The sequence below is a fragment of the Aythya ferina genome (assembly GCF_964211825.1).
Source record: "Aythya ferina genome assembly, chromosome: 5".
Lineage (NCBI taxonomy): Eukaryota > Metazoa > Chordata > Aves > Anseriformes > Anatidae > Aythya > Aythya ferina.
This window is the reverse complement of record NC_140301.1, coordinates 6963022-6975774: the sequence shown is the minus strand read 5'-3', so window position 1 is coordinate 6975774 and position 12753 is coordinate 6963022. Positions and strand designations below refer to the sequence as shown.

The following is a 12753-nucleotide window of genomic DNA, read 5'->3' as shown; positions in this document are numbered from 1 at the left end:
AAAAGCTGCTTTTATCATTACCCAGCAATGTAGTAAATGTGTCTACTGTGGCTGAGAACTGAAGTTGACACACAGCGTTAAGTTTAAGCCCCTTTTTAATGAATTAATTTTGAGCTGTAGCTGCACTGAGCTTTTGGTTAGATATCTGGAGGTGCATTTAATAGAAGAACAGTACCTGTTTGTGTAAGTCTTAAAGAGGAAACCTGTTTGTGTAAGCCTTAAATAGGGGATATTAACTTGTAAGTCAAATATTAAATGCAAGTATGCTATATGTAGATAAGAGGATTTACTGATAATGGCTTGAATAGTTGAGACTGTAAGAAACATTTGGGTGGGTGACACAATCTCCCCTTCTGCATAATCATGCAGGATTGATTTAATTAATTCTAAGTAAACCTTAATGTGATCAGCATAGTATTAATTTTTAATCTCTCAGCGGCTGCAGCTCCTCAGGCTCCTAGCAGGAAGTGTGGGATGTTATTTTCATGACAAAAATTTATGCTGAGCCTTCCTTCTTTGGTAGATGCCCTGTGTAGCTTCAGATCTGTGTCACTTAATGGGAGTATCTGATTTTTAGTCTTTGTAACTGTAAATGATTGCCACGCCTTCCTGTGATCATAGCCCTAGACTTCTGTTTGCCTAGTTGTCTCAGATATTTTCAATCCGTTTATTATTTTTTCTGCTCTCCTCTAAAATTTCTCTCCTATTTGTCCTCTTTGTGCCTCATTATGGTGCCCAAACTGAATGCAGCACTTCCAATTGATGCCAAGCCAGTGCTGAGTAGACTGGAATAAGCACCTTGCTCATGTGATACATGGTATTTCTGTTAAAACAGCCCAGCATGGCATATTACCTTTTTCTTTTTTTTTTTTTTTGCAAGAGCATTAAAACAACTTGTGTTCTGTTTATCATCTCTTATTGTCAGATTTCCTGTCTGTGCTACTATCTAAATAGCTAATATATTTTTTGTTGAAGCATTTAATTACTCCCGTCTCTATATCCCTCTTGATTTTAAGTTGATTAGTTTTAGTGCATTATTCCATTTTTCAAACCGTCTTTATACTCTAAAAAAAAAATATTAAGCTTTGTCTGTTTCTGTGTACGGACAGGTTCAGCACTTTGGCTCTGGGCCGCAGGAGTGGAACGGGAACTACGCTCAGCGCAGACAGCAGGCCTACATCCCAGCGAGCGTGGCCAGTCACGCCTTCTCCCTTCCCCAAGGAAGTCCAAATCCCACTGCCGTGCACGCGCATCTCTCTGGAAGCACCCACCTCGGAGGACAGCCCGCTATTCTTCCCTACCCATCCTCGGCACCCCTGAGTACTGCTGCGCCTGTCGCCCACCTCCTTGCCTCACCGTGTACCTCAAGACCCTTACTGCAGCATCCAACGTACAATCTATCTCACCCCAGTGGTATAGTTCACCAAGTTCCAGTTGGCATAAATCCCCGCCTCTTACCTTCCCCAACCATTCATCAGACTCAGTACAAACCAATTTTTCCACCACATTCGTACATTGCAGCATCACCTGCTTACACAGGATTTCCACTGAGTCCGACAAAACTCAGCCAGTATCCATTTATGTGAGAACTCAAATAAAGTATATTGAGGAAGCTCAATGACACAGAAGTTTGATTTAAGAAGAAACATGGTATTTATTAAATATTAGCCATGGCACAACAGGAAAATTATTTTTTTGAATCATGTAGACTTGGGTGCAATTTAAACAACTCTGAGCTTTAAAAAAAAAAAAAAAAACAACTCACTTTTAACGTGTTTTGCACATTTGGTATAACTTGTCTTTGGTCATGTTATCTTCTTATATAGTAACTTTAGACAGGTGACTTATGGGAGCAGAAATCTGTTTTTGCTCCTGCTATTTTTTATAAAATTGCCTTCTAACTAGTGCAAGACACGTCTACATTTGGGAAGCCATTCAGTGTACAGAATTAGAGCAACAGATGCACATATGTCAGCAGTACAGTGTAGAAGTAACTTGTTTGTGTTACGTATCTTGGTGTTTAAATGTTGAGTCACTTACCTAAAAGTTGAGCTGTTGTTCTTCACATTGCATGTGTCTTTTGCATGGGCAAAAAAAAAAAAAAAGCCTAAACATTGCTCTTAAATGTTGTTGTCCTAATAATCTCAGCTGCATTGTAAACCGTTCCCACACATAGTGCCTTAAATATTTGAGGTTGTTAATGTTATTACTTATATATCAATGTTGAGGACTGCAGCACTTAAAAATTCAGATCTGCTGATTTTTTGGTAGCGTATTGCTCATTTTGGGTTTTGTGTGGTATGATTTTAGTATTGGGTGTTTTTTCCTTACGAGAAGGCGGCATGTTTTGCTGTAGCTGAACTTTGCTGTCTTTTTTTCCCAGAATGATCTAGCTTCGAGGAAAGACTTTAGTAGTGCTTAAGGAAAGTTGATTCAGTAGCTCTTGAGTAGTGACACACAACACAGTATTTCATACTGTTAAATGGAACTGCAATACAATCTAAGTAGTTTATTTTAAAAGTGTTTGTCTAATTGGATATAATAAAATGTTTAGAGGTGCAGTAGGCATGACTGACTAGATAATGAAAGAAAAAGCAAAGTGCTCATTGATTCATGATGTGGTTTCATCTTAGCTTGAGCAAACCATGCAGTATTTAATAACTAGTAGCAGAATATTTACTATTGAAGCTTGAAAAGATGTGAGTTCTTTGTGTGCAATCTTTCATTTATGCATGGGAGAGATTTTAGTCTTTTTACATGATAGTATTTGTTTTAGCCTGTTGGGGGTGTTTGCTTATTTAATACATTCCGTCAGGGACGTAAATGACATGCTTTTTGCATTCTTTTTCTTTTCCTTAGGAGGTGTGTCTTTTTGTTTTTCGTTTTGTTCAAATGAAGTTGCTTTTGCAGCACCAAAGACTTAATCATCCATTTCCTATAAAAGGTAGCTACTTTTTTCATAGACCTCAAGTATACTGTAGTGTAGAGATGGGATTTAAAGAAGGTATGAAACTGAGGCTGTGTTTTAGCTTATGGGCAAGTAATAAATTGTATCATTTATCTTGAATGTATCATAGATAAGCTGCTATATAATGATTGCCACTTCAGATAGCTGTGAACTTAGGTGATTAACTAGTTCTTTCTTAGCCTTCTGATTTCTGTACAAGTCTAATTACATGAAATAGAAGCCGGGTTTTGGGTTGTTCTTTTTTTTTTTTTTTTTTTAAACTTTTGTTTTCATGTTTGAAGTGTCGTAACTACTATACTGTAAATGATGAAAGATGATTGCATATGTTTTTTTTGGGTGTGTTATTTGCATCAGTATTTTATCTCCATTAACTTTGAGCTCATCACTGCATATAAATGGATGTATTGATGTAACTTAATTTTTTTTTTTATGTTTTCATATTGGCATTGTGTAGACACTTAAGCAGCTGCATCTTGCAGGCTTGACTTAACTTTTTTTTAAAACAAAATCTGGAATACAATCTTTGCAATGTTGACTGGAATAAGAGTGCAAAGCATTTGAGTTTTAACTCTGTCAATAAGCTAATAACTGGTAAACTTTTTCTTTACTCCACTAACACAAGCAGTGTTTTATTTAATGAATGTCTGAATGAAATAAATGTGCCTACATTTGATTTATTTTTTAAGTAATAACTAAAATACAACAGTATTAGATCATAAAACAAACAAAAATACCAGCAGTACATTTTTAATCACACTGAAAATTAAGAAACCTAACTTTTCCCAAAAGTTTCAGTGTTTTTAGTAATCAGCTCTATGCATTTTGTACAAGTATAAATGTGTATATAAAGTATGCATTAGGAACTAGGAGTATCCTGATTAATCTGAAATCTTATCAACACATAGATAAAGCCTAAATATATGGAGTCAAGAAAATGCTCAAATTGGATATCCACCTTGCCACTTCAAACCTGTACTATATGGTCCAGCAGATTGTTTTCTGTTAACTCCCTCGTGGTGGGAATTGATGCTTTTCTGGTGCTTACTCCATTGCAGGCAATGGACACACCACAAATCACCAATGCAAATGGAGTAGATGAATTTTGTATTGTGATAACAAAAAAAAAAAAAAAAAACTGCATTTTTTTTTTTCTGGGGCCATGGGGATTTTCAGTGGTCTAATGTATTTACTGTACTTTCTTTTTACTGTGCTTAAGGTTTTAAGCGACTGTGCTTGTTAAATTGACACAATAATCTGTATATCACAACAGTAGCCTGCCGTATGCAGGAAGAAGTTGCTGTAAATGTGCCCCACGTTAGATCTGCTGCTCTTTCTATACGTATTGTAAGTTTAGGAATGTCTGCATTTCAGTGGACGACAGATTTGGGATTCTGCCACAGCTTAAATTCAACGTAACGGATGGCTTTTCCCCAATCCTGCAATACATTCTGAGAGAACGGACTCTTGTAAGTCCAAGTGTCCAGGGCCCAACTGCAGAAAAAAAGCATTCAGGCAGAAGGCCTGTTCTGTGGGAGGAAAAAATAAAAACAAACAAAAACCACAAAGTCATCCTCTGAGAAGCATTTATACCTGTTACTGTTTTAATGCCTTTTTTAAATAAAACACTGCATGACTACAGAATTGCATATCTGCATAATTAATTTGCAAGATTTTATATGAATTTCTTGTGTTCAGTTTTTAACTTCAGGGTGTTTTATTGGTCAAATATGCTACTGTATTAACTTTTTTTTTTTGGTTTTAGTTTTTAAATTTTCTGTTTTTACTGCTAATTAACTTGGTTTGTGTTAAGTAAAAGTTAAATCACACTGCAAGCTGTAGGAAGACTTGTTCTAGAATTACCCAGTGATAGAGACTTGATTACTAAGTTTGAACTGTTACTGTTTAACAACTTGTAGACTTGTGGCTTTTTTTCTTTTCTTTTTTTTTATTTTTATTTTTGCTTTGGATTTCTATGCTACACTAGTTCGCCATGTAGCAATTGCACTGTGCAATATTACAATATGAGGACTGGGAAAATTTTTTATGGATGTAATGTCTCTTACAGTTTGCGATAGTATTTCTTTCTAGTTCTCAGTGATTTAAATGTGACCAAGCCTTCTGTACTTTGTCACAAAAAGCGGGTTTTCCAGGTGACTATTTTGGTGAGTGTCAAAATAAGAATTTATGGTGTATTACTGTCGAGATTCACTTTGAATTAAAATATATATTGCAGCAGATGATCTTTGGTGGCTTTCTTTGTTGTTGTGTTAGATCCGGGCTGGGTTAAGGTAAAGGCAAGGAAAAAAATCACATGAATGGTTCCAACTCTTAAACTATGGTGTAGTCATTTGACTGAGCTTCTCTTTGGTTCGAGATTTTAAATTTTGGCAACGTGCAGGGCATGCTTAGCAGGGTCTCAGCAATCTGCCTTTAGCGTAGCCAAACCAAAAGGTACGTTTTTCTGTGTGCCCTGCTCGTGCAACCCGAGGAGGTGTTTATCTGGCCCAGACTCCAGCACTCAGTGCACAGGACAAATTTGTACTGCAGTTGTGATAGCATTCATTCAGGGAAAAGCCTTCGGGCTCAATGGAGTTGTCACATGCTGCAGAACTGTAGTGGGACAAGCTGGCTGGGGATCACGCTTTGTTTTATCAATGAATCAGCTTTGGTTTTCAGCTGGAGAGATGGTCCTGCCCTGGGAAGCAACAGAGAAGCTGCTGTTCCTTATCACTCACAAAGCCCTACAGTGCTGACGATGAGGGCAGATTCGCATTAATGTGAGTAACTTACACAGCAATGGATTAAAAAATGTGGTTATCATGTATACAGGGCAGCCTGTATACAAGTCAACAGATCCCAACACCAGGTGTGGACGCACGGATACCCCTCTGAGGGCTTGAAATTACCTTTCTGACCCATGAAGGTAAATGGAATCAGGTAAGGTAGGTCTAGGGAGTGGTTAAGTGCAGTTTCTTGGTAAAACTTGAGTGAATTTTCGTGGGTTGTAAGGGTAATTCACCGTGTGTGGTGGTTTTACTTTCACTGTATGGGCTGCTGCAGGGAAAGTTAACATTCCAGCCAGACCCAGTACACCATGCTGCGAAATACGTGTCTTTAAAAGGACTTAAACTAAAAATGTTAGGAAAAAAAGTGTTAATAAATGTTTATATGCACAGAGCGTATAATGGAGGAGAGTGACTGTGGTGAGGAGGAGAGTGACCGTGAGTGAGCTAGACCCAGAAACAAACGCTGTCAGAGTTAATTTATTGTTGGGTCTGTGTCTATAAAGCTTCTTCTGCCAAAAGCTGGTAGGTGAAGGTAGTGAGAGGGGTTTTAGAGGGGAGTCTCCACACAGGCAGGGCGCGGTGCCGCCAGAGGGCCCTGCGCTACCGGCGTTGCCCCTCACCGGAGCGCCGTGGCTGTGGCAGCCGCGTCCCTGCCATCTTCCCTTTGTGGCAGCCGCTCGCCGCTAATTGTGCCCGGAGCCAATTAGCGCTGCGAGGCAGCACCGCCCGGAGCGGCACCGGGGGGCCCTGAGGCGCCCACCGAGGGTTGGGTCCCGGCGGCGGCGCCGCCCCCGCCCTTCGCTCCCCGCCTCCCCTCGCCCTGAGGGCTGGCGGCGCGGGGAGCGCTTTGTGCCGGAGCTGCAGCCGAGGAGGGGCACGGGCAGCGCGTCCTGCGGCTGCGGCCGCCGGCGCCATGCGGAGCCCCCCGCTCCTCCTCCTCCTCTTCCTCCTCCTCCTCCTCTTTCTCCTGCTGCTGCCGCCGCAGCCCCTGCTCTAGAGATGTCGCGGCGGCGCGGGGCGCATCCCCCGGGGCCCGGCTCCGCGCCGCCGCCCCGCGCCCCGCCGCCCCTCGGCGGCCCCCGGGGCCTGGCCGGGGCCGCGCTGCTGCTGCTGCTGCCGGCCGCGCTCATCGCGCTCGCCCCGGGCGGCCGGGCCGAGCAGGGTAAGGAGCGGCTGGGGGAGGCCTCGGGGGCCGGGGGGGGGCGAGGGGTGGGTGGTGGGAGGCGAGCACGTATGGTTTTAGGGCTGGGGGACCATTTTTACCACAGCTTTCTCCACCAGAGCGTATTTATATATATATATATATGGGAAGAGGCTGCATGTACGTGCCTGCCTACCCACTGGTAAATATTTCGTCCTCTTGGTGGGTTCACCTCAGCGCGCGGTGTGGGGACGAAGCAGGGCGCTGGGGGCACGGAGGCTGAGGAGCGAGGTCACGGTGGCCACACGGCGTGACCACGGCTCGTGGCAGCCCCAAAAAGCTGCTCTGTCCCCAAAGGGCCACGTCCCAGCCCGCACAGACCCAAAGGACCCGTGTCCACACCCGTGTGTGAGCACAGTGAAGGAGGCACACTGCTCGTGGATGTGTTGGCCATTAGCTCCAGCAGCTCATCGCAGGGGCTGCAGTGGGGGAATCGGGGATTGGAAACGTTAAAATACACCTGCTGCCTTGTCAGTCCGTCAGTCATCCTTTGTGCTTGCCTGTTTGAACGATGAACTTGCCAGGGGAAAGTCTGTTCCTTCCCGTGTGTCCACGGGAGGAGGATGTCCAGGAAGGCAGAAGTCTGTTCTCCAGAAATACAAACCCAAGTTTTACAAAACCAGCCATTTCAGGTTGCTCTTTTAATGTTCTGCCTGATCAGCTCAATGGAAAACAGGTGCAGATACCTGCCCTCTGCAAGGATGGGCGAACGAACAGGGAGAATTTCCAATTCTGACTCATTTTATTCAAAACTGTGCCTGCACCTACCACGTGGGCTGAAAAAATCAGGCCTCTAGGAGCATGCATCCACCAGTCAGGAGTTACCATGCTCCCACTGCTTTCCTGGACCTGAGTTATTCCCCATTAGCTCTTAAAAAATATTGCCGATTTTAGGATTTGTCTGGATACAAGATACTTTAAATTCGTATATGCTGAAACAACCGTGGTGAAACTGTTCTCCTTAGATTAAGGTAAGCACCCCAGATCTTAGATGAGGATGAAAGGTGTCCACAGTTTGCCTGTAAAGAATATTTGCTGCTTGTTTTAAACCCATGGTTAGTGAAGAAATTTGCAATCTTATTTTCAGCCAAGTTCAGCCATCCAGTCATGTAATGGGTATCCGACAGCCTCTAGTCTCCACTGCAGTATTTTCTGAAATCTGATACACCAGCTCGCGATCAGGTTGATGAATAAAGGGAAGGGGAATGTGAGTAATTTTGTTTCTGGCATTTTCTTAGTCATTTGGGAGCAGTTGTTTCTGCTGAAATAAATACTGATGATATTTGCATATGAATTTAGGCTTCGGCATCGAAACATGTCAACATTTCATTAAAAATAATAAGCATTTTGGTGTTTATTTACTGCTTTAACTCCCTTCTGTCGAGCCTGAGGAAGGAGCTACTGCACTTACTGAACTAGTTGGCATTTCGCTTGCAGCCCTAAGGGCCGTGGACTGAACGCTGCATTCCCCCTGGCAAGGTGGGATACCACTGGGAGGCTTCAGACATTGAGAGGTGCAAGGTGTAGGAGAACCAACCCCTGTACGTCTCACACACGTAGTCTGCTGCTGAGGCAGCTGTAGTGTTCTTAAACCTAACTTCCATTTGAAGAGGCCTACGACAAAGGCCAAAAGCGAAATGCTCTGGAATTGAGAAAGAAGTGAACAAGAGAGAAGGCCAGGCTTTGATCCAACGTTTTGGTGGTAGCTCTAGGCACGTGAGACAGGACACAAAGGGCACATGTGCATCTCGTGCTTGCTGCCACAAGAAGAAAGGCCAGTCACGTTCTGCAAACCAGAGCAGCGATCCCATGCCCACGGGCGGCTGAGGGGCAACTCCAACGTGCCCGGGGCCTGGGAGGGCCTCGCCAGCAGCTGTGCAAAGGTGTGCGAAGCTGGAAAGAATAAATAAATATTCAGACTTCGAAGGCAGAGCCTGTTTCCACGCTTTCTCCAACCCACGTTGCTGTAGATCTGAAACTACCGGTGGTACCTTGGCTGTCCTGCCGTGCACCTGGCAGCAGTGTGGTGTTCTTTTAGGGGAGACTCCCCAGCTGATTTCTACTGTCTTTGAGCATGGAGAATATATGGGAGAAAGTAGAGGAAGATAAAAGTAGTGCAAGATAAACAAAGAAGGTAAATGTTGTGGCCAAACGCTCCTGCTTTCAGGTATTATGATCGGGCTTGATCCATCAGTTGGCGCTGCTGCAGTAGCTCTGCTCCTGACATTCCTCCCATATTCCATGCACGTGTATACATTTTCTTCATAATGACCAAAAACCCCGTCTGCAGTGATTTTGGCTGCTGTCTAGGAAATCCTGTCTGCACAATCTACGCACCGATCATACGTGGTGTTTTCCCAAGTGCTCGTGCAGTGGGGTGGTGACAAAAAAAAATCCTGAGGCGAGCTCTTCGAATCAAAATCCATTTGTATATCAGTTAATAAAAAAGCAGCAGAACTGTCCTGCATCACTGTGTTGTTTAGTGACATGATGATTTCACTGTACTGAAACTATATGTTCAACCCCACGTAGTTGCTAGCTAGGGTAACACAAGAAGGTTCTTTTATAAACCTGTTTGACTTACGGATGCTAAGGTAGAGATTTTTTAAGTGTGCAACTCAAAGGAAAGGCTAAACATTGCAATTTATGGAAATTAAGATGTCAGAAGACATCCCAAAGAGATGGAAACAAAGATGTGGCATTTGTTTTCTGTAGTAGCTATAAAATAATGAAATAACTGAGGCCACTAAAATACGTTGGCAACCGACGTAAAAATGACAAGAAAAGAGTTGAAAAACTGAAGTTTATCCTTGAGAACAGATTGTTACCAAACAGCTGGTCTTTGTTTTGAAAATAATAAAAATGACTTAGATGATGTTGTGTTGCTCACCACTGAGGTTCTGAGAAGCTGATTGCACAGAAACCATTTCAGCCTTGCCTGGTTTTCTTTATGCAGTTTTCTTTTTCAGTCTTTTAAACTCGTAAATATATTTCCCTGTGCTTGCGTCAGTATCAGTTCAGTATCCAGAATTCATTGCTGTTTAATAACCAAAAGTTTTGCTTGCTGTAGGAAGCAATTTACCATTTTGCGTGTGGGTTCCTATGCAGCACGGTGTGAAACCAGAGTCTCGGGCTCTGAGTTGGCTGCAGGCAGCAATCGCTGGCTGGGTGAGTCAAGGGGGCAGCAGGGATTAAACTTTTTAGGGGGTGCTGTTTGTGAATTTAAAAAATAAAAAATAAAGTATTAGTAAAAGGTTTAGGTCAGCAAGGGTAGTATTAGTAAACGCATTTAGGTAAGAAAGGAATCACTGACATTGTTGAATTTGTTTTCTGCACATGATGGACCTTGAGATTTGCCATTTTACAGTGACTGATGCACAAGCGCAGCAGCTCTGGGTAGGGAATAATCCTTAAAAGACTGCGTGATCCTAATTAATGTTTTCTGGGGCTGGGTAGTTCACAACAATTCCTAGTAAAGGATGTCACTGTCGTGTTTGGAAATCTGTGTCTTATTTCTGTACCGAGGAAGTCCCACTTCATTTTCCAGCTCTCTTATTTAGCAGACTGAAGAGCTGTGAGAAGCCTTTCCCAAGCACAGCTGCTCGCACACCGAGATGGAGCCGTGCCTTTCGCTTTGAGCTCGCTCGGATGGCTCAGCCAAATGCACACCAGGCAGGAGGTCAGGCTGGGTGTTAGGAGAAGGCTCCTCACAGGCACCGGGACAGGCTCCCCAGGGTCACTGTTCCCCTTCGTAGACACTTATTCCCTGAAGTTGGTCTGTATTTCCAGATGTGCCATCTGACAGGTGACTGCCTCTGCCTGATTCATTACGCATTTCCTTCCCAGTCTGTAACCTGTGAACTTTCCTCTGAGAGGGTTTTTGCTTCCTCCAAGTTACTGATAAACGCCTTGAACAGTGCGAGGCTGAGATCGATCCCGTGGGAGTCTGCTCGAAGCACTGCTGCTCGATTTAATCATTTTAAATCTACTGCATATGCATCACATTCGTTTTATGTTTTATTAATCAGAATGTGAGATATGAAGTCAAATGCCTCACTGACATCTCAGGCCAGTCGATCAAGCTTGTAGTCTGATAGAAATATAAAATTAATGTGAAGTGATTCATTGTCCATAAAGATGTGTTCCTGGACATTAGTTATCCTATTCTCTTTTTGTTCTTTGTTAATCAAATCATCTCTCTGCTAATTCAGCCCATCATCTCGCAGCGATACCAGAACCTGCATTGGGCAGTTCCCATTTACCCCGTCCCAATGTTACGGTATTAGGGAACAAGGATAAACGCTGGGCTTTGTTTGCTGTGTCTCCTCACACCGGGGCAATAAAGGGGACAATCAGCAACTGGAAAAAAAAGCCTGATTCAAAACCAGTCAATGCTTCTTCAGCCCGCCTGTGGTTGTGGAGCTTCTGCCCTGAACTCCTGGGGAAGCCTCCCTGGAAATCCCATCTGAAACTATGGAGGGAGCAGCCTTGATGCTGCTTAAGGGGCAGGGCATAAAAGAAAGAGAGGTAGGAGGGAATTAGGGACTGAGACAGAGCTAACTGCCTTACAGCAAGTGCAGGTGAGGAGGAAATTTGGGACTGATCTGTCAAGGCAAGCGCTGAAAGCTGTGCATATGAATGAGTTGGAGATAGATCTAGAGAGGAGGTAATTAGGGGACTGGGTAAACAGGAGAGGATGAGCATGCTGAGTTGGATAGGCTTCCCAGTTCCAAAGCTGCCTGATGCTCTTTTCTTTGTAGATGTTTCAGGCAGATAATGGGATGCTAGGTGAAGGCTATTAAGCCTTTATTCCTTGGGTGCACCTAAAGAGGTAGGATATTAGGGCTGTATTAGCACTAGAGTAAAATCTGCTGCTCATGTGGGTGAGGTCGCGGAGATCTCAGCCAGTTTGTTCTCCTCTCCCGGTGGCTTTGGCTTCCTTCTTTTTGCAGCATGGGGTCAGTGTCCTATGTAGGAGGTGGCGTGTGGAAAGTCATTTCAATACCGGTCTCCTTTTTGTCCTCCAAAGGGCCCCGAGCCAGTGGCTGCAATTAATGAGACTCCTCGAAAGCTCAAAGGGAAGCACACACACTGCTTATCTGAAATTAGTGACGGTCCTCCACCACGCTGCCGAGCTCTGAACCACACTGATGACCTGCCTGTGCGGCGTATGTTTCGTTGCAAAGCCAATAGCTCATTTTAAAAATCAGCGATGAATTAAAAGTCATAGATAATGGCAACGGGACCGAGATAATAAAGTACAGAATATTCAAATTTTATCAGATCTTTTGATATGTGCAATACTTCCAGTATAAGGCAGATAATTAAAATTACCCCGAAGAGATAATCTCCCAGGAAGATATTCCGGGGATGCAATTTGTTTTCACCAGTGTTAACCGTAGGCTACGATGATGTAGCGTGTTGTACAGAGCCTGTGGAGGATGCATTTCTGGGGCTGTTATTACAGCTGTCCGACCAAAGAAATCTTCCTGTATAGTTTCTCTAGTTACTGAACTGCTAACTTGATTCTCCCTGTGTCTTGGTAGGCAGTTATTGCTGAAATCAATGCTGTCTGCGTGTGTGCGCGCAGAAAATCCCTCTACGTCTTCACAGCCAGCTTCGATTCACCATACTGACGTTGAATTATTTCAGCTCTTCGGGTGTTTCCATAGCTAGTTTGTCCTAGCCTTGGTGTCTGCTTATTTTAGCCCTCATTTTCCATCCTGCCCGCGTGGAAAGCAAGGGGAGAAGTCGCAGTGACCTGCAATGGATGTGGGCTCAGCCTGCGGTGCGTGGGC

The 12753-nt window shown here is 43.6% G+C and overlaps 2 protein-coding genes across 11 annotated transcripts in view; both read left to right on the top strand.

Moving 5' to 3' along the window:
• Positions 1-5208, top strand: part of HIPK3 (homeodomain interacting protein kinase 3) — a 74563-nt gene extending 69355 nt beyond the window's left edge. For all 6 annotated transcript variants that reach the window (XM_084520206.1, XM_084520209.1, XM_084520205.1 and 3 more), the window contains one exon: positions 1110-5208. In XM_084520206.1, coding sequence (XP_084376332.1) covers positions 1110-1586 — 477 coding nt within the window. In that variant the 3' untranslated portion in view covers positions 1587-5208. The remainder of the gene's footprint in view (positions 1-1109) is intronic.
• A 1271-nt stretch (positions 5209-6479) lies between these two features.
• Positions 6480-12753, top strand: part of KIAA1549L (KIAA1549 like) — a 103735-nt gene continuing 97461 nt past the window's right edge. For all 5 annotated transcript variants that reach the window (XR_014693315.1, XM_084519988.1, XM_084519985.1 and 2 more), the window contains exon 1: positions 6480-6916. Coding sequence is in view for 4 of the 5 variants with exons in the window: in XM_084519988.1 (XP_084376114.1) it covers positions 6754-6916 (163 nt within the window). In the remaining variant the exon portion in view is untranslated. The remainder of the gene's footprint in view (positions 6917-12753) is intronic.